The sequence below is a fragment of the Cervus canadensis genome, chromosome 11, assembly GCF_019320065.1.
Source record: "Cervus canadensis isolate Bull #8, Minnesota chromosome 11, ASM1932006v1, whole genome shotgun sequence".
Classification (NCBI taxonomy): Eukaryota; Metazoa; Chordata; class Mammalia; order Artiodactyla; family Cervidae; genus Cervus; species Cervus canadensis.
Window position 1 is genome coordinate 37,189,695 of NC_057396.1, and position 22,286 is coordinate 37,211,980.

General features: G+C 46.7%; 1 protein-coding gene across 6 annotated transcripts in view; it reads right to left on the reverse strand.

Annotated features, from left to right (window-relative positions):
• The window catches only part of MICAL2 (microtubule associated monooxygenase, calponin and LIM domain containing 2), a 234,764-nt gene that overhangs the window by 132,432 nt on the left and 80,046 nt on the right, over positions 1 to 22,286 (reverse strand). For all 6 annotated transcript variants that reach the window (XR_006272148.1, XM_043482986.1, XM_043482985.1 and 3 more), the window contains exons 4-7: positions 9,369 to 9,576; positions 5,273 to 5,389; positions 3,517 to 3,618; positions 230 to 385 (exon numbers count right to left, since the gene is read on the reverse strand). Coding sequence is in view for 5 of the 6 variants with exons in the window: in XM_043482986.1 (XP_043338921.1) it covers positions 230 to 385; positions 3,517 to 3,618; positions 5,273 to 5,389; positions 9,369 to 9,576 (583 nt within the window). In the remaining variant the exon portion in view is untranslated. The remainder of the gene's footprint in view (positions 1 to 229; positions 386 to 3,516; positions 3,619 to 5,272; positions 5,390 to 9,368; positions 9,577 to 22,286) is intronic.

Here is a 22,286-nt window from a genome sequence, read left to right on the forward strand (position 1 = left end):
CAGCATCTAGAAATTTCCCTCAAGAATCCTTTCTGTCCCTGAAGGAATTCTGTCCATTATTATCCTAAAGAGAAACCCCTCCTTCCACTATACCAGAGTGAGTCTCTCGGTCCCAAGAGCTAGGAAAGCCAAGTGCCCGCACCCCTCCCCATTCCACTCCACTCCAACCCCTATATAGAACAGAGAAGCATGAACAATAGCCTGGTTTGGAGAAATGTGAAGGTCCCACCTGTTTCTTCTTTAAGATCCTGAAAAAATTTCTGATTGAAGATGAAAGCCACGCCGCTAATCTCTTCCACCTTGGCCTCAGCCGTGCTGTTTCTGTTGATGAAGTTGGCGGTGATTGCAATAGCCAGCTTCCCACGGAATTCTTTTCTTCTGAACCCTGTGTGAGGAAAAGGGGAAAAGTGAGTCTTTCTTCTGGATTTGATGTGAAAACTGGGAAAGATTACTGAGAAAGCTACTCTCAGATGGCCCATGGGACAGTGAAACCAGAATTTTGGATCTAGAGTATAGAGGCAGACAGAAATGCTAAGGTTTGTCTCTGAGAAAGAAACCCATTGGAGGCTTTTCTCAGTGGAATTTTTTCCTTCCCCCAAATCTCTAGGACCAGTTATCCTGGTTAGGCTTCCAAAGCAACAGTGTGCTTCTCCAGTGGACAATCACAGGGCTCATCCTTTAGAACAGGGGTCCCCGACCTCTGGGATCTAATGCCTGATGATCTGAGGTAGAGTTGATATAATAATAGAAATAAAGTGTACAATAAATATAGTGCCCTAGAACCATCCTGAAACCAACCCCACCACCACCCATGGAAAGATTATCTTTAGAAGAAGCAGATACAGACATTGCTACAAGGTAGTCTCATGAAAGACCCACATGCAATTTAAACTTACACAATTAAAACTACTGTGTTAGCACTTTTCATGTTTTTCCCCATTTGCTAAGTAGAATTATGAGATTGAATTCCTGTGGAACAGAGATTTTTTTAACAGATTCTCTTTCAGTCTCCAGTCCAGCGACTGGCATTTAGTACTCACTCAATATATGTATAATGGGTAGATGGAATTCCAACTTGCAATTGTTTTAGTTCAGTGACTAATTGAGGTTCTTATAGTTTTCAGTGGTGTACATTGAAATCACTTTTTTAATGGCTGTAAGAATTCTGCACCCAATTACAATGTGTTTTTTTTTTGTTGTTGTTCCTTTTCCCTCACACGCCAACCAGCAATTTCAGGATAGCAGTGGTGTGTCCTACACTTCAACTCAATTCTGACACTACCTACATGGAGATAACATCAGATCCCACAGGTTAAGAGCTCAGTCCCACTGACAGTCCTCTATCTCAGATGCCAGTTATAAGCCCTTGTCGCCACCAATGCTTCTGACTAACCAGCTCTAGATTGTAGGTTCAAGAACTCCCTCCTGGGTTTGATTAATTTTCTAGAGTGGCTCTCAGAACTCAGAGAATATCTTACTAAATAACTCAGGATCAGCCAGGTGGAAGAGATGCTTAGGGCAAGGTGTAGGGAAAGCTAGAGCTTTCATACCCTTTCCAAGCATGCTACTACTCTCTGCAAACCTTCACCTGTTCACCAACCCAGAAGCTCTTGACACACTTTCCTTTGGTTTTTTTTTTTTCTGGAGGCTTTATTCCAGACACCTGAGTGATTAAATCACTGGTCACTGAGGTCCATCTCTAGACCCTCTCCCCTCCCATGAGGTCAGGGGATAGGATTAAAATTTCCAACCCTCTAATCATTTTTTTGGCTCCCTGGGCAACCAGTCCCCTCCCTTTCTTAGGTGCTTTCCAAAACTCACTTCATTAACATATACTCAGATGTGGTGGAAAGGAGATTGTTATGAATAACAACACAGCCATTTCACATTTATGGCTCTAAAATGTTTTCAGGAACCACAGACAAATATCATAACAAAAGATGCTCCTCTTGCTTTTTTTTTTTTTTTTTTGCTCCTCTTGCTTTTATCACTCAGGAAATTCCAAGGGTTTGGGGCGCTGTGCCAGAAAGGGGACAAAGACCCAGATATATTTGCCTTATTATAAATCACAATATCACAGGCGATTACACACAGGATCACCAACAGGTGGTTCTGTTTCAATAGACCTTCTAATCCCCTTACTTTTTAGCATCTATCTTTTCCTGCAGTCCTGAATTTCCTTTCCACCCCAGCCCCAGGTACTGACTGCTGTTTACTTAGCTCAACTCAAGGCATTTGTCTTGCTAGCAGACAAAACCACTGTCTTCAGCACCAGTGGGGGATTCCCCTCCTCTTTGCATATGCTAAGCCTCATGCTAATGCTAAATCGCTCCAGTCCTATTCAACTCTTTGTGACCCTATGGACTGTAGCCCTCCAGGCTCCTTTAAGCAGCAGATTCTCCAAGCCAGAAAACTGGAGTGGAGTTGCCATGCCCTCCTCCAGGGGATCTTCCCAAGCCAGGGATCAAACCTGTATCTCCTGCACTGGTAGGCAGGTTCTCTACCACGAGCAAGGTGATTCCCAACTTCTTTGCCAAAAATCTCTTTGATTAAAAATCCTGAGTTTCTGTTCAACACTCCTTCATTTTGGTTCTTCATAAACTAACAGTACGATATTCAGGTTGGCAGCTTAAACATTTTTTAATCAATATCCAATATTGATTGCTTGGGGTGGGGGAGTGGGTGTGGAAACGGAGAGAAAGGAAAGGAGCAGCACTGTGCAGTAGGTGGGAAGGGCCTTGGCTAGGAGGACCGCACTTCTGAGGTCTGGCAGATCAACCCTAGCTCGGGGAGGGTGTTCTGTCCTCAGTGAAGGTGCCCTCCCTGGCAGTCATCTGCAGGCTGTAGCCTTTGAGCAAGGCAAGCTTGAAAAACAGACCTGTCCTCAGCCCAAGAGATGCCATGGGGGACCAGTTGGTCTTCAAACCGGGGTCCTAATAGATTCTAGATTCTCCCCTAAAAAACGTGTTATGCTTCCAAACTTAGAAGCAGAGGGTGGCTTTATTCCTTGACAGTTTGGGCTAAACTTATCTTACTACCCAGCAGTAAGCATGTTGTAAAGTTATGAGAAGAGATGAGGTTCTCCTTCTAGGGTATTATACTTCACAGTAAACCAATACCATCAAGAGTATAAAATGATTCTCTTAGTTGGAAGTATGAAAGTACTTAGCACCCTGGCTTGCACACTAGCAGGTGTTCAATAAATGTATATTGATTTTTTCTTTTAATTTCCATGGTGCTTAACCTTTAAAAAGCATTGTTACATATGAGTCTTAGACCAGTCCTTATAGCAATGTTCTGAAAGGTCCTACTATTCACAAATTACTGAGCTTCAGAGAGAATTAAATGGTTTTCTCTAAATGCTTAGCCCCAAGCAGAGCAGGGCAGTTTGCCCTTCTATCAAGACCCCCAATCCAGCTTTGGCACCTACCATCTTACACCCATTCTCCATGACTTTCCTGATACACCCTTTCCCACCCCCATCCCTCCATTCTCAGCCCCAAGAAGAGTCATCACCTTCCAGCGTGTTCCTGCGGCCATCCGCGCCAATGATGACATCAAACTCAAATTCCGACAGAGGGTGATCTGCAGGGAGAAATTCTGCCCGCCAGCCAATTTCTGCCAGGACAGAAAAATGAGATGAGCTGGCAGTGAGCAATGGAAGGACAAAGTGATTACATGCCCCCTGTGTTGGCCATGAGAAATGGACAATGCCACCAGGTACAGGCACCCCAGGCAGAGGCTCCAAAGGAAAGACCCAGACTGTTCAGATTCACACTTGAACTTGGAGTCCTTCTGGCTTAGCTTCAGTTCAGTCCAGGAAGAGGTAAACCAGCAGTGCCAATTCCATGCCTGGTTTTACTGGTCTCTATAAAGGCTGGGAGTCTATGAAACAATTTTCCGGTGAAATCTTGCTGGTTACCCATAATTAGGATTTAACACACACTAGGGATCTGGGAGGGTTTCTCTGGTAGCTTAGCTGGTCAAGAATCTGCCTGCAGTTCAGAATACCCTGGTTTGACTCCTGGATTGGGAACATCCCCTGGAGAAGGGGCAGGCTACCCACTCCAGTAATCTTGGGCTTCCCTGGAGGCTCAGAAGGTAAAGCATCTGCCTGCAATGCGGGAGACCTGGGTTTGACCCCTGGGTTGGGAAGATCCCTGGGTCTGTTTGATACCCTGGAAAGGCTTTGGCAACCCACTCCAGTATTCTTGCCTGGAGAATCCCCATGGACAGAAGAGCCTAGCGGGCTACAGTCCATGGTGCTGCAAAAAGTCAGAAACAACTGAGCAAGTAAGCACAGCACAGCACACAGGGATCAAAGTCAAATTACACATGTTGTCCTGCCACAAGAGCCAACTAATGTCTCCCCTAAAATGTCAATATTCTGGGCAAAGGACAGGAGAATTCAGGATTGTAACCTGTGTATGAAACTACAAGGTCTCTGACACAAAACTCGACCCAAAATTGAAAGCCCTGTCCAGCAGCAGAAGAGTTTGATATTAAGATATAGAGGCATCGTGAACAAACTCTGGCCATGGTGAATATAAAAGATCAGAATTTTTATAAAATACTAAAAGGGACAAGAGAAAAATTACTCAATATGACATACCTAAAATAGATGAATTTTATGATTTATAAATTATTTTTCAATAAAGCTTAAAAATATTATAGGCCAAATAATATTTCAAATATTTATTTCACATTTGCTCTCAAAACTTTATTTTTCTTTACTAGATTTTTAAAATATCATACAGGTACAGTAAGTATATCCACATATCTGTGTGTACACACAGCTTGAAGAGCATGTGGATGAATTTTATCAGATAACCAAATCTATGTTTTCTTTCCTACCTACTACTTAGACTTCATCTGTCAAAGTACTGCCTCCTAGTGACAGGGTAACCAAATTACAGGTTTAATGTGCGTGTGTGTTCAGCTGTGTCTGACTCTGCAACCCTATGGACTGTAGGCCACCAAACTCCTCTGCCCGTTGAATTTTCCAGGCAAGAATACTGGAGTAGCTTGCCATTTCCTACTCCAGGGGATCTCCCCTACCCAGATATCAAACTCATGTCTCTAATAAGTCCCCTGGGAGCTGAAGAACAAACCTAAAGTGACAGCAATGGTCCAAAACAGTAAAATATCCTTTGATGGAATTATGTCAAACAGCCCCAGAATAATTCTTACAGAATCATCCTCTGGGAGTTGCAAATGTTGTTTCCATTTCACAATATTTGATTTCTAGACCAAAAGGAAAATTATACTGTACTTTGATTTTCTTGATCTTCAGGAGGCTCTAGAACCTTCACAAACTCCACATTCACATGGATTTCAACTCCCAATATCAAGGCCACCTTGAATAGGATGAGCTGCAACTGACGAATACCTGTTAAAAAGGAAGTTGAAAGAGATGAACTGTCATGAACAATGTCTGAGCGCCTCTTGTATGCAGAACATTATCTGATTACCATATGATTTCTGAGCCTAACGATATAGAGGCATACCTCATTCTATTGCATTTTGCTTTACTGCACTTTCTAGATATTATGTTTTTTTACAAACTGAAGGTCTATGGCAACCCTCCATCAAGCAAGTCGACTTGTGTCATTTTTCCAACAGCATCTGCTCCTTTTGTGTCTCTGTGTCACATTTTGGCAATTCTAGAAATACTTCAAACTTTTTCATTATTATTATATTTGTTATGGTGATCTGTGATCAGTAACCTTTGATGTTTACTATTACAAAAAGCTTACAACTCACTGAAGGCTCAGATCATGGTTAGCATTTTTTTTTAGCAATAAAGTATTTTTAAATTAAGGCATTTACATTGCTTTTTTATACCTAATGCCATATGCATATACACTAGATAGACTACAGTATAGTGTGAACATCACTTTTACATGCACCGTGATTCATGTAACTTGCTTTATTCAGTATTTGCTTTGTTGTGATGGTCTAGAACCAAACCTGCAATTTCCCCAGGGTACGCCTGTACCAATAACGATCATTACTGAGCACTGATTATGTGCCAAGCACCCTGTGTTCTCTCAGTTAACCCTTCCAGTGGCCCCTTGGGATAATTCCTCTCGTTTCAGAGGTGAGAAATCGAGGCTCAACAGGACTGTGACTTGCTCAGGCTCACATAGGAGCAAAACTGGACTGTGGATCCAGATCCATCTGATTCCAAGACTGTGCTCTAGCTGTCAGGTGGGCGACACCCGCTATCATGAGGGTGACCCTTTTTCTGCTCCTTCCTGAGCTGGGCTGTGGGTTTGACAAGACGAAGATGGAAAGAGAAGTAAACAGTGAGTAAAGAGTGAATACGTACAGTCAGAGAGTAAATGGCTTACTCCGCCTAAGCTCTCAGCCATCCCTGGTAATGGGTGGAGTGGGGAATCCTCCCCACAAAGCTAGACTCATGGTTTCCACCTCCTACCCACTCTCCCAAACTCTCCCAATGAGTGGCTCCTTGTTTTTCCATTTTGTCCCTGCCACTGAGCACAAATGGGCATGCCTCCAAATACATTTCTGAGAGCACAAAGTCTCAGATTACCTGTGGGCCCCTCTGCATTCTGTGGGCGTCACTCACTGAACATGTATTGGACATCTACCATCACGCAGTGCCATGGCAGGCCCAGGAGATGTGGGACCCCATCGGGTGGAGGAAACATGGGGAAATGGAACGGGGCAGGGCCTGGAGGTCGGGGGCAGCGGGGTGGCAGAACGGGGTCTGAGAGGCAGGCCTGAAAGCCAAGGGAGAAGGGACCAAGAATACTGGGTCCTATGGAGAGATTAAGAATAGGAAGACTGCAGGAGGCCAGGGCACGGGAGTCAGGGAAGCTTCTGGAGAGAATCCCTTTAGCACAGTACTGGGGAGAAATCAGACCACAGTGGAAGCCGGCATGAGTGGAAAGTGGAGGCAAAGTCTATGTCCCCTCTTTCTAGAATGAGTACTTTGAGGTGAAGAAAGGTAATGGGCTCTATCAGAGGCCTGGAGGGGCTGAGTGAGGCAAAGGCAGGGGAAAAGGAGAGAAGGAAACTGCGAGCATCTAGGCTTGGAGAGGAAGTGACCAGTTATGCCTCTGACTTCGGGGTGAGAGGAAGGAATGGGCACTTGGGTAAAGGAGAGTGCAGGAGGAGGAAGGAGAGGGACTGGCGGGGGTGGGGGGGTGGGGGGTGTTCCTGCTAATGGCTTCTCTTCTGCAGAGCATCGGAGGGAAGCGGATGGAGGGAGGCCATCTGCTCAGAATGAGGAGGCTGTGGTGGAGGCTTGGGACAGCCACGGTGGGAACTGGAGGAGGATGCTGACACAGGACCAGCGGAAAATTGCTGAGCAAAGCTGAAGACCAGGTCACAGCTGGGGCTGGAGACCATGGCCAGTTTGAAAGGAAGCCAATCAGCTGGTGCTCAAAGAATCCATGCCAGGAAATAGGCCATGGGGGCGGGAGGCTTCTCCTCATGGTTTCAAGGTTCCTAGTCTATCTGGTTTCGGCACCCAGTAGGTCCTCAATAAATTCTCCCTGCCTCCCTTCTCACAGGTATTAGAGCTGCCCTTGACAACGATCACTCTGAACTTGGAATATCAGTTTCAGAGTCCTGCCCGTGTTTCCACACACAAGAACCAGGGGTTAAGTGGGGTCCCCATCAACGGAGCCGTGAGGGGCCCCCTGGCTAGAAAGGCAGCCTGGCAGTCCTGAGACCCCTTGAGGCCTCCTGGTGACCAGCTCTGCCTCTCAGGAAGGCTTGGTGGGAAAGTGGTGCTTAATGTTGTCATTCTAAATTGGTACCAACATACATTCTTCCGTGGGTGGTAAGGAATATCCAGAAAGCTGACACTGCAGCCTTCTGGGCAAATCCAAATTTCTTTCCAATGGACTCTTGGAATTTTCTCATCTCAGGGCAGGAACAAACCCTGGGCCACTGCTGGTAAGGTCTCCTGTATCTGACTAAATTACACCCTGTCTGGCTGATAATTCTCTCCAGTTGTTCTCGCCCCAGGCCCACACCCCTTTCCCATCGGTGCTGTCCTCATAAGAGCACGGGTCTCAGGGTTCCCCTTTCACTCACTGGTTGGAGATCGCAGCCCTGGATTCATTTGAATTTGGGGATTCCGGCTGCCTCTTGCTCACTGTACCCCGCTGGATGCAAAGCGCTTCCTGAACACCTAGACCAGCCAGGCACAGTGATAAGCACATTTCAAACATGACCTCGTTTAATCCTCTCAGCTCTCTTGGTAAGCAGGCATTGATCATATTTAGGGGAGACAAAAGTGGGGCTGGAGGAAGATGAGAAATCTGACCCAAGTCACACAGAAGATGGACCCAAATCTATTCAAACCCTGGAACTCTCCCCACAATAGTAACTCCCCTGACTTTTACGAGTTATGATTGCTGTATATAAAATGACTAAAGGCTCCTTCCCTGATGGTCCAGTGGCTAAGACTCCAGGTTCCCAATAGTGTGGGCCCGGGTTTGATCTCTGGTCAGGGAACTAGATCCCACATGCCACAGTTAAAGATCCTGAGTGATGTAAGTAACTGGTGCAGCCAAATGAATTAAAAAAAAAAAAAAAGACCTCTTTCCTGTAAAGCATGAGGAGGAGGGAGGGGCTTCTCTCCCAAAGCCTGCCTGCAGGCTCTCGAGAGACCCAGGCCTAAGCAACACCAGCGCAGGAGACGCCTCAGTGCTCACTTCACCCTACTAAGCATTCAGGGATGGCCTGGGACCCAAAGTCCACCTACCCAATCCCCCTCCTTTTCTGGATGGACCCCCTTCAGGGTGGACTCTCCCTTTCTAAAGCTCAAGGAAACCTCGTACAGGATCTGTCAACTGTGTCATCCCTCTGCTCTAAATCCTTCCCCACTCCCCCAGACTGGCAACTCCATGTCCCAACTTCCATTAACCAAGAGACCCCCTGACAATCTGGCCCACTGGGTGGTTTTATGCGACTCCCTCTTCTAAGTGCCTCTGGCAAGTCTGATTATTCTATTACAGCACAATTTATTGTTGACAAAATCTCAGTGATTTCCCTAAGAGTGTAAATGATATGACTTACCTCTGCCTCTGTTAACCATATTTCATTCACTCATTCATTCAACAGAAGTGCATTGAGCATCTACCATGTGTCAGGCACCATTTTGTGCCCTAAAGATGCTGTGCTAAGACATACCATGGTCCCTGGCCTCATGGTGTTTCCAGCCTAGTGGGCACAGCACAGGGTCTGGCACTAAATGTCTGTCGGTTGGATGTGAGGAGCCCCCAGAGACTTGCAAGATGGAATACCCTGGGGATTCCACAATGTGGAGGAATACCCCACCCCAGGTCAGCCCCTTCCCCACATGGGGTGCCACCCCTGGCTCCACTCACTGATATGGTCGATGGAGCCGGCACAAAACTTCCCATAGAACTTCTTGGCTCCCAGGCCTCGCAGGTCATGGATGGTGAAAGGCCAGAGGTGCAGCACGTTGTTCCGGGAGAAGGTGTCCCTCTTCTCCACCACGACCACTTTGGCCCCCAGGTAGGCAAGTTCAATGGCAGTGCGCAGACCACACGGTCCTCCCCCAATGATGAGACACTGAAAAGGGGAGAGAGGAGAGAGACACTCAGTGGCCTCTAGCCCTGCGGATAGAACTTCCTCCCTAGTCAGCAATGTAACTGGGGAGCAAACCCACATGCACCCATATTAACCAGCGAGTGCAAATCGAACACTTATTAGGATCCGCCATTCATATATCCCATGTACATTACCTGTGGGTTTACCCCACACCAATCACTGTGCCAAATCCCGTGAAGAATGCAGAGTCCATGAAGGACTCGGGGAAGGCACAGTAAGATACACATGAGGTTCAGAGTCAAACTGAACTGGGCTTAAATCCCAGCTCTGGCATTTAACCTGTTAGTTCAGGTGGAAGGAGACGAGGATACTTTAGGGGAAAGGAGAGAAAGGAGACAAGGATTCATCTGGAACTAGATGCTGAGAGTCTGCAAAGTCAAGCAAAGGGATATGGTCATGGTCCTGAAGGCATTGGGACTGTGTGGGCAGCAGTGACAGGACTAGGATTCTGTCCAGTCCTGAACTAGGTCTCAATGGATCCTGCAACACTGAACAAGACAAGGGTCCTTCCCCAAGAAAGCTACAGCCATTTAGGAAAGAAGAGAAGACACATAATGACCTAACCAACTACTTATACTGGGGAAAAGCCCTTCTATTCAAATAAAATCTTACGAGCATCACTGCTCCAAAAAAAAAACAGGAAAGTGGCGGTCGGTATTCTGGCTGACAGACCCCTCTCCCAGCAGCCCACCCTGTCCCCTAGACAGGTCCCAAAGCACCTTTAAGAGTCAAGAGTTCAACTTGGGATGGGGGTCTAACTAACTGGGGATACCCCCCAGAGTCACAGAGAAGGGGATCTGCACCCACACATCACTGCTTGACACCACACAGGCATCTGGAAACATCCCTTCTGCTCAGGATCAAACCTTATCTTAAAAAAAAAAAAAGCATTCCCCTTCCCCTAGCAAATGTTCCATCATCCAGTTATCACTCATCTGGGGCCTCCAGACTCCCAAAGGGAAACTGCAAATAAGCATATCAGAAGCTCCCACACCACAATCAGTGTGGCTTACTCGCTGGAACCGTCCAGAGAGTTTGTGGAAACTCTGTTAGAGGAAATGAAGTCACCACTGAGATACAATTCACTCCAGAGACAGGCAGCGGGTAGGCAAAACCTAATGCTTCCTTTCTGGTTGGAGCTGGCTACAGAGAAGCAACTCCCCCAAGTGCGGCTCTCTTCTTTATCTCACGCCCCAAACAGCTCCTCCAGCTCGGACATAGCCAGACCATGACGGGCATCTCAAAGCAAGACTCCAAACCCCGATGCTCTGAGGTTGGCTTTGGGGTTAAGTCTGGACTCACTGCATTTCTTTGCAGTTAGCGCATCTTTTCCTGTTTGCTGAGTTCTGTCACTCCAGGGCCACAGACGGAGTGGGGCGGGAGGATGTGGGGTGAAGAAAGGCAGGGAGGGGAGGAAGGGAGCCCTGTGCATTCTTCCATCTCCCAGGCCTGACCCAGCACTGCTCCCAGGGCAAGGCAGGGGTTCCTACTCCCACCAGCTGGGGGGCTGCTGTGCATTTCTCATGCAAACAGTAGCTGGCGTGCCATCTCTGGCCCTCTCAACTAAACCTGAAATCCCACCAATGAAAGCTCGGTTTTCCCACCACCCTGGGTCCCAGCTCATACTTTGGAGCCTGAAATTTCAGAGACACCAGTCATACCCAAAGCAAATACCAACAAGCCTAATTATATAAAGGGAGAAAATTTGGTACAGATGTTATCAAGACAGGAGAGAAGGCTTGCTGGCCAGAGCCAGGCCAGTTCCTTCAGGAACACACTTGTTATGATTAACATGGGAACTCGGAGTTCTGACAAGAAGCTGAAAACCATGGCTGCTCCACGCCTGGGCAGAGGAGCAGGTGAAGAAGAGGGTTCTCCTGGCCTGCCCACAGCTGATGCTCTGGATGGTGGGGATGGTGGGCCTAGTGCAAACAGGCCATGTGTGCAAAGCATTATGATAACTCAACCCAAAGGAACTCTCCACCTTTCCCAGACGCATCTGGGCTTCACTGCTGAGGATTCCGTGCCAAGGAATGAAAATTTTTCTTTAAAAGTCAGCCCTGAGGCTGAGCCCCAAATTAGATTGTACATTCCTCCCACAGGCTCTGTCCTCAGTGCCACCCCAGAGCTGAGCTCCATGTGTTATAATTATGTGCATCTGATTCCCAGGCCAGCGTAAAAGCTCCTCAAAAGCTATCTCCATGTCCAGTATGGGGCCTGGCACACAGGAGGCCTCAATAAACATTTGATCGATGAAGGAACTTCCCACACCCTCAAGGCCCACCCATCTCTGGCTGTCTGACTGTAACCGGGATGTTCGATTCACATCAGCCAGGGTTTATGTCTGCATTTCCCACCCAGGCTGGGGGAGCTAGGGTCTGCCAAGGCCACCAGGATCACGGACGTCAGCAGATCTGTGTGCTCAGGCGACATAAATTTATTACACAGTGGGGAGCAGGGTAGATCCAACACCAGCAGGAAATCCATTGTATAGATAAGCTTGGCCGTGCTTAGACCTCCACATTTGTGGAGAGAGACAAATGCCACATGGAAAAATCAGCTCTTTATTTATCAAAGGATGGGAAGAGGGGATGTGAGGCCTCGCCCACTGTCAAGGCACCGCCTGGACAGGAGCCCTGTGCCCTCCCAGGGGAACCCCCAAAGCACTACTGACTTCTTGGTAACATGGTGCATCATCCATCCCACAAGTGGTGGTGGGGTGGTGCGAAGTGGAAAGTGTTGGGACTGCGCCAAGAATGCTAAAGGGATCAGTCCCCAGAGGGAGCCGCCGAGAGGACCAGGGGCTAAGCTAGGGGTTAGCAGTCTAGAGGCTTGATTTCCGCTTTTGAATTCTGTCTCCAGTTTGTTTGGGAGCTCTGCATGCAGACAGTCCAAGGAGGTGGGGCGCAGAAAGCCAGCACTTGGAGGGAGCGGGCAGACCAAGGTCTGCCATTTACAAACTCACTCACCCAGGCTCTGCAGCTCCTTGAAAAGGATGACTATAGGATCTAAACTATATCACGCCCAGCATGTTCTACTTGCGAGGCACTGTCCTAATCATTCCATCTATTTCATCTTCCCAACTGCCCTATGAGGTAACTGTCATCACCACCTCCACTTTGTAAATGAGGAAATTGAGGCATTGAAAAGTTAACTTGCTCTGGGTACTATTATTGTCCCCATATTTGAGGTAAGAAGTGGAGGCAAAGGAAGGTCAGAAATTGCCCCAAGGTGGGTCCCCTAATGAGGAAGTGGTCAAGTTTGGACACGAACCCAGGCCACGTGGCTCCAAAGGCTGAGCTCCGAGCTGCTTGCCTGACCATGAGGCCAGGTCACAGGGGATGTGTTCAGGAGTAAGTGAGGCCAGCTTGGGCTCCTTCCCTATACAGGGCACACCTTGGCCCTCCAAAAGGAGCCGGGTTCAGGCTGAGTGCACAGGGCCTCTGCCCCGAAGCCCTGAGTCCGCCTCTTGGCTGAACTTCATGTCCATCCCTGGGGTGGAAATTTACAGGCCGGATGGTGCTAAAGCCCCTGCAGCTCTCGGGAAGCCACTCAGGCAGGTGTGGGCAGTGGGGGGTCAGGCATGCACACTGGCAGCCTCTCTGGTGCCTCTGGAGACCTGGCAGCGAGCTGAGAGACGCGATGTCACGCGTGGTGCCGTCTCCCTGGTAGCGGTGGCCCTCCCGCATGCTGGCCCGCAGGCCAGCTCCCCGGGCAGTGCTCTGGGTCCAGGGAACGTGCCCTTGTGTTTCCTGGTGTGGCTTCCTAGCCTCACTGGCTCTTAAGACGGGCCGCTTATCTAAACCCAGACAGGAAGGCCCTGACTGTTACTGGGTTACCATGAGTGCAAACAGCTCGTTCAGAATCACAGGGCAGAGAGTTATCAAACCCAAGGTGCCTCCCACCCATTTGCTGGCCTAAGGGGCCTGCGCTCACAGCCCCATGGGAAAGGGGAGCTCACGAGAAATGCAGCCACCTACAATTCTAGCCTTGGATGGAGAAAGCTCTGTGTGGCGGGGGTGGGGATGGCCAGACGGAGCTCTCCATGGCAACTTCAAAGGCCACTCCAGTGAGGAGCAAACCCTCATCTGACTTGACAGGGCCCTGCCCTGATCTGACTCTCCTGTATCTGGGTCACACCCAGCTATTCCTGAGTAACAATTACCCACTTACTAACCTCAGAAATTCACAGAGAGGAAATGAAGAAAGATATCCTGTTCTCCCTGTCTGCTCTCAAAAAAATAACACGAATTCCTCCGAGAAACATTCCATTCCTCTGTCCCTCCCTTTCAGCCTGAGCCGGTGCTCTGACCCGTTTGAGCAATTGTAACTGCTGAGAGTGGGGTCTGGGTTCTGGGGGACAGTTTCATTTGCAAACATCTTACCCCTGGGCCGTGTAAGTACACTCACGTTGGACCCTGGACTTGAGAGTCAGAAGTGCAATCACCAAGGCTGTGCTTCCTGCCTCTGGGTGCTGTTCATACCTCCCTCATCTCCTTCATTTAAGGCATGAGTTCCCTGAAGTCTGGGCATGAGTGCTGCCAAACCTCCCCTAGAGATCAGCAGTAAGTAAGCCCATGACTCCTTTCATTTCAGATGCCAAAGTACATCATCAACAGTGCCAACTCTGTCCCACCTTTGCAGGTGTCTGCCCATCCCATAATGGGAAGAGTAACAGTAAAGATAGTTTTCATAAGAGCAATAATAAAAATCAGAGCTCCCACTTACTGTCAGCTTCTATTGCACTAAGCAGTTTGTAAGATAGGCACCTCATTTCTTTCCTACAATAACCCTGAACTGGGCATTTGGCAGATGAGAAAACTGGGGTTTGGGAAGGTAAACTTGACTGTGGTCACAGGACTAGGGTTAGAACAAACCTTGGATCCCAGGAGTTGTACTTGAAATCATGATCATGTATTAAAATTCTTCCAGGTTTCCTTGGGCCTTATTACGAATTAGCATGTTCCCTTCTCAGCTAACATATGTAAGACCCCTGAGTCCCCTCTGTGGGTGGCAAAAGAAGCAAGAGAAGGTGCCTGTTCCCAAACCTCAGGAGGCTGTCTGATTGGGGACCAGAGAGAAAGAGAAACAGGGCCCAGAAATGCTAGATGGCTTGGGACCACCTGCAACTATTGGAGGTGTGTGTGGAAGGGACAAATTTGGTTATGAAAAAGTCCCATCAGAAGATGGCCCAGGAGTGGAGAACTGAGGCTGAGGACTCAAGAGAGACAGAAGAAATGTCAGGCTGAGAAAGAGGGAGGTGACTTGGAGGGGGCGGCGGGGGGGGGCCAGGCTGAGTTCAAGTGAGTCTGCTGTTGTGTGGGACAAGAAAGGGCTGAAGGGAAACCAGGCAAGGGACAGAGAGGGAGCCAGATGGTAGAAGGTCTGGGATGTCAGATCAAAGGATCTGAATGGTTCCCCCCACCATCCCTAGTGGGCTATTATGGGTTTGGAGTAGAATGAAAGTACTGGTTTAGGACAAGTAGTTCCAGAGCAATAAAAAAGACAGTAAGGAGAGAAAGAAACCAGAGGCAGAGAACCAGCACTGCAGCATTTGAAACAGACTCACTCTCTGGAATCTCCTCTCTCCACCTTGGCCACAGATGCCCATGCATCTCTACTAGCTCCCCTTGTCTTCCTGACCTCTACACCCAGTAGCACCTGGGGCTCAAACTCCATCTTCTTCCCTTCTTTATTTTACAGCCTCTTTCCATGGCTTTAAGTACCATCTTCATGCTGATGATGTTCAAAATTGTCTCCAACCCCTAAACTCCTAGACTCAGATAAACAGCTGCCTGCTGACATTCTCAGCTGCTCTAATAAGCATCTCAGATGTCAAACCAGACCTACGATCACACTCTTGATCACACATCATCCCCCACCACCCCCACCCCCTGCTCCTCTCCCAGTCATAGTCATCTCAGTTCATATTTATCCACTTCCCACTTTTCCAGCTCCTTGAGCCAAAAATCTGGATTCAACCTAGATTCCTTTTCTCTTATCTCAAACCAATCGTGCCAATAAATCCTGTTGACTCTACTTTCAGAAAAGATTCTGCCCCTGATTAGTTTCACCTCCTCCATGCTGCCACCCTGATGCAAGATGCCGTCCTCCTCCGCCCTGATAGCAGGACTCCTTACCTGGTCTCCTGCTTTCACTCATGTCCCCTTACAGTCCATACTGCAGTGGTCCTTCTAAAGTCAGGTCACGTCACACCCAGTTCACAACCTCTGATGTCTTTTCATGGCACACAGAACTCAAAATCAGACTGTCTTACGGCCTCAAGATCCTACGTGACCTTGCCCTTCAATTTCCTTTCTGTCTTCAGCTCCTGCCCACCCCCGCTCCCTTTCTGCACTCCAACCACAATGGTCTCCCTAAGCACACACAGGGTCTTTTCACTTGCTTTGCCCACTGTCTGCAACATCCTTCTAAATATATATATACACACACATTTATTATATAAATATATATAACTTTTATAATTCAAAAAAGGAAATATATTGCAGAATATATAAAGGACTACTTTTACTTTTCTTTATATTAACATCCAGTTTTCCAACATTATTTTAAATGTTTGTAAATATTTCCAGTATCTACTTAAATATTTTTCCATTATGGGCTTTTTTGTTTGGTTTTATTTTCAGTCTAGTAGCTTTACAATATTTTTTACAGTATCTTATTATAAAACTTTTAAAACTAATTTTTAAAAATTGAAAGAATTTTAGTGAACACCCAAATACCCACCACCTAGATTCTATGATTAGATTTTATACTCCTTGCTTTATCATATGTCTTATCATCCTTCTACCTCTCTACTTATTCATCAGTTGATCTTAATTTTTGGTGCATTTCAGTGAAATTGCTGAATCAGTACATTTTTCCCAAATGCTTCAGGATGCAAATCTAATTAACTAGAGTTCAATAATTATTCAGATTTTTCACACTCTCTCACCATAAACAAAAATAAACTTCAAATGTCTTAAAGACTTAAACATATGACATGGCACCATAAAACTTCTAGAAGAGAACATAGGCAAAACATTCTCTAACATAAATTATACCCATGGTCAGTTTCCCAAGGCAATAGAAGTAAAATGAAAATAAACAAATGAGACCTAATTAAACCTACAAGCTTTTATACAACAAAGGAAACCATAAACCAAACAAAAAGACAACCTACAGAATGGGAGAAAATATTTGCAAATAATATTTGATTGCAAGGAGATCGAACCAGTCAATTCTAAAGGAAATCAACCCTGAATGTTCACTGGAATGACTGATGCTGAAGCTCCAATACTTTGGCCACCTGATGTGACGAGCCAACTCATTAGAAAAGACCCTGATGTGGGGAAAGATTGAAGGCAGGAAGAGAAGGGGACAATGGTTGGATGGCATCACCGACTCACTGGACATGAGTTTGAGCAAATTTCAGGAGATGGTGAAGGACAGGGAAACCTGGTGTGCTATAGTCCATGGGGTCGCAAAGAGTCAGACATGACTGAGTGACTGAACAACAACAAATTTGCAAACATTGTAACTGACAAAGGCCTAAGTTCCAAAATACACAAATAATTTGCATAAGTCAACATAAAGATGAACAACCCAACTGAGAAATGGACAGAAGACCTAAAGAGACATTTCTCCAAAGAAAAAATGCAGATGTCCAATAGGTACCCGAAAAGATGCTCAGCATCATTAATTATTAGAGAAATGCAAAACAAAACTACAATGAGGTACCACCTCATAGAGGTCAGAACGGCCATAATTTAAAGTCTGCAAATAAATGTTGGAGAGGGTGTGGAGAAAAGGTTACTCTGATACCCTGTAAGTTGGAATATAAGTTGGTGCATCCACTGTGGAAAATAGTATGAAGGCTCCTCAGAAAATTAAAAGTAGAATTACCATATCATTTCAGCAATCCCCCTCATATTTTACAGACAAAACTCTAATTCAAAAAGATACATGCACTCCCATGTTCACACCAGCACTATTCACAATAGCCAAGATATGGAAACAATTTAAATGTCCATCAATAGACAAATGGATAAAGAAGATGTGGTACAGATATACAATGGAATATTACTCAGCCATAAAAAGGAACAAAATAATGCCATTTGCAGTAAAATGGATGCAAATACAGAGTATCTACTATATGAAGTCAGAAAGAGAAAGACAAATATCTTATGATATGATTTATATGTAGAATCCAAAATATGACACAAATGAACCTATCTATGAAATAGAACAGAATCAGGGACATAGAGAATAGACTGGTGGTTGCCAAGGGGGAGGCAAATAGCAGAGGAAATTTAGGATTAGTAGATGCGAACTGGTACACACAGAATGGATAAACAACAAGGTACTGTATAACACAGGGAACTATATTCAGCATCTTATGATAAACCACAATGAAAGAAAACATTTAAGGAATGCATCTATGTGTATAATTGAGTCACTCTGCTGTACGGCAGTAATTAATGCAACATTGTAAATTAACAATAAAAAATAGTGAAAAATAATTATTAAGTTTTTTTTTTACGTTAAAATTTACATACAAAAATGGACACATCTAAACACACCATTTGATGTGACAATTTACAATACATGTTGCTTCTTATAGCATTGGTTTTCTCCCCATCAATGGTCTTTCTTCAGTGGATCTCATAAGTTCTTAGCCCTGGGCTCTGATGCTGACATCTTGGTGTACACAGTTATCAGCAAGGAATTTCTATTCATGGGGGGAGGGGTTGACCAGCCAGCTGCCTTGACTCTCTTTCCTTCAGTTGGAACAGCAAAGTCCATGGGCCCTTCCAAGACTCCAAAAAAGGGTGTTAGGAATCTCATATTCCTTTATGAGGAATAGCGTGACGAGCCTTCAGAGATAGGCTGAGTCTAGATATATTCAAAGCTAAAAACTCTAGGGCCAGTTATAATCCATATGTGGGGGGGGGGAAGTAGAGCTAAGATACACAATCTAGCCTCCAGAAATAGATACACAAGTTCACATTTATCACTTTCTGTCTTTCTTTTCAGTTGCTTAGTGAACTTTTGCTTTTAAACATTACAATGATAATAGCCAGCACTCAGAGTCCTTTATTCACAACAACTCATAACCACCCTGTCAATTTCACAGCTGTAACTTTTAAGAGCTGGATCCAGGATTCAAACTCAGGTGCCTAGGTCCAGGGACCATGACTTTAATCAGTTGGTAAAGAATCTGCCTGCAATGCAGGAGACCCGAGTTCAATCCCCGGGTGGGGAAGGTCCCTGGAGAAGGAAATGGCAACCCACTCTAGTATTCTTGTCTGGGAAATCCCATGGACAGAGGAGTCTGGTGGACTACAGTCCATGGGGTTGCAGAGTCGGACACGACTGAGCAACTAAACCGCCACCAGAGACCACTGCAGGTAGTCAGGGAGAGACAGGATGCAGGCAGGGAATGCCCATGCCCATCACTGCTCCTTTTATCAATGAATTTTAATTTCTTTTTCAAGTCTCTCTGACCTCCAGTGGCCTCTTCAAAAGTAGAGATGTGTCTGACTCACCTGGTCAAGCAACCAGCCTGACCCAGGTTAAGTGTTCAGGGATGAATAGGGGAAAAAATGGGGTGAGAGTGTCCGGCAGAGCCTGAGTATATTCCTGGTACCCCCGGAGCCAATCTGTTATGGTGGCAGTGAGAGCGGCAAGCACTGGCAGGACCCGGGAGGAAAACTACAGCAATGGCAAGATGCCCCTTCCCATCCAGGACTTAGCAACATCTGAAAGGGGCCAACATCATGGGTAACTCAATCCAGTGAGAAAGGCAGAACAGGCTATGCACCCACCTACACTTTCCCAGCCCAGAAAAGCCAGCCAGGGCTGGGACCAGCAGCTGTCAATCCACCCAAGGTCAAACATTTCCACTCAACAGGTGCCAAGACTGGGAGCCACTTGAGTTCAGGAGAAGCATCTACTGGGTATGTCACATATGCCAGACCTGCAGCAGATGCTTTAAGTAAACCAGCTTATTTCCATTGTGAAAGTGGCATTGCTTGCCCTGGTAGACAGTTGAGAAACTGAGATCCAGAGGTCACATGACTTAATAAAGCTAGCATTTCTTGAAGTCTAACTCTATGTCAAAGAAAAGAAACTTGAAAGGGTTAGTTACTCAATCATGTCCTACTCTTTGCAACCCCATGGACTGTAGCCCGCCAGGCTCCTCTGTCCATGGGATTCTCCAGGCAAGAATACTGGAGTGGGCTGCCTGTGTCAAGCACTGATCTAAATGCTCCAGATGTATTAATTTATTCAAACCTAACAGCAACCCAGGGGCTTCCCTGGTGGCTCAGACGGTAAAGCGTCTGCCTGCAATGTGGGAGACCTGGGTTTGATCCCTGGGCCAGGAAGATCCCCTGGAGAAGGAAATGGCAACCCACTCCAGTAGTCTTGCCTGGAAAATTCCATGGACAGAGGAGCCTTGTAGGCTACAGTCCATGGGGTTGCAAAGAGTCGGACACGACTGAGCAACTTCACTTCACTTCAACAACAACCCAGGATTAGGAAATCGAGACACAGAATTGGTTAAGTGAAGTACCCAAGGTCATGTTACAATTAAGAAGGAGGAACTTGCATTCAGACCCAGGGTTCTAGCTCCGGAGCACAAGCTCAGATCTGCCTAAGATCACACAGCTAATAAAAGGCAGAGCCAGGAGTCACTACCAGGTCCTTGACTCCGGCAGCCAGCATTCTTTTACATTGCCCTCACTGCCATTTTTTCTCCCAAGTGTTGTGGCCCACTGTCCATTCCCTTTGCTCTCCCTCATGACATTCCTCCACTGGTGCTACCTCATCCCACGATCACTCGTGGCCACCGGCAAGGCTGACTCTTATCAGTGGGCAGCAGCCTTGTCCTGGGCTGGCCTCTACAGAAAGGCCACCGTGGGCCTGGTAATGGATCTGCATGAGAAGAGGCCAAGTGTTCATTCCACGTTCATCGACTCCTATTGCTCTGAGGTCAGCAAAGGAGAGACTATTTACCTGAACCCAGCAGCTGATTCTGCAGCCAGCTCAGAGCTGGGCCAAGAGCCCAAGGAGCACCAGGCCACCCCTGACATATCTGGACTAGTTAACCACCCTGCCAAGAACTCGGGCATGTTCTCCAGCAGGGAGGTGGTGGGGAAGTATACACCTAAGAATATACTGTAAGGACGCACTGGCCTCTTTCATATTCTCCTTTTATAGGGTCTCTAGTCCTATAGGTAGGTACGGAATGACTGTGGCTTAGCATGAACTAAGCATGGCTTAGTTCCAGCATGCAAACAGACTTACCTGTCCTCAGTGGAACACCAGCAAGAAACAGCACATCCAGGGACGAAGTAAGGGGCAGGTTCTGAAGCTGGCAAGCCATCTATCAGCTGTGTGCCTTTGAGCACAGAAGGCTATTACACTCATTTCTCTTGTCCTCACGTTCCTCAGCCATAAGAGAGGAATAAGGGTAGTTCCTACCAAATACGGTTGTTGCAGGGATGAAATTAGTAAACTGTAGAATTGTTCACAAAAGGGCCTAGCCTAGCACAGGATGAGCAGCCAATAAACAACAGCAATGACTAACAGATCCTCTGCTCCCTCCCTTCTTCCCGAGCAGTCCTAGAAGTGGAAATCAGCATTTGGACCCGTGAGAGTTGTGATCCAGTCCATCAGGGGATATGGAGGCTGTGATCCCACTAGTTCAAAGGCTGGGAGTAGTTTGCCTCCCTTGGGGCAGGTATACTGCCTTTATCAGAGAATGTTCAGCAGGTAGATGAACCCCACCTGGGTACCCAGGAGGCAGCCAGCTGCTGTCCCCTGCACCAGTGTGTTGCCCCGTGCACCCTGAGCTCACAGGTGTGTTCACTGTTTGACCTGGAGAAGACTTTAGATCAAGGGTCAGTGGACTTTTTCTGTAAGGGGCCAGACAGTAAATATTTCAGACATTTTGTCAACCACAGGCTTAGATTATCCTAACATCTTCCCCATGTTGTCTTTTCCCTAGGGGACCGAGAAGATGTTCACGGGAGCCCAGAGGCCCTTTTCAGATGGGCGCCCCTTGCAGCTGCTGCAGTCTGGGATGCCCTCCCTCAGATCTCTGTGATCAGGTCTCATCTCAGACTTCACATTCCTCGGAGACAGCTCCCCAGCCCTACCCCATTTACTCCATCACATCTCCCCATTCATTTTCTGCACAGTGCTTTTCACAACCCTAGCCTTGCTTTTATTTATCAACTAGTTCACTGTGTGTCTCTCCTTCTGGAATGTAAGCTCCACCAAAGCAGGGGCCTTTTCTCCCTCACTCATACTGGATCCCCAGGGGCCAGCATAATTCCTGACCCATAGGAGGTGCCATGAAATATCTGCCAAGTGAATAAATGCATAAAATCAAATCATGCTTTTATCCCCAAATCAGGATGCCTACAGAGGCTAACTGAAGTGTCATAGCCAATATTTTCTGAGATACCGTCCTGGGGATTTATATATATATCCTTACTAAATGAGACAGAAACTAACTTATGAGACAGTGACTATTTTATCTCCCCATTTCTGATGAAGTTAAAGTCCCACTGCTCAAAGGCATGTATCTGGTAAGGGGCAAAGCTAAATTTCAAACCCAGACCTGCCCAAATCTGGGGCTCAATCACTCTTGCTTAATTTTA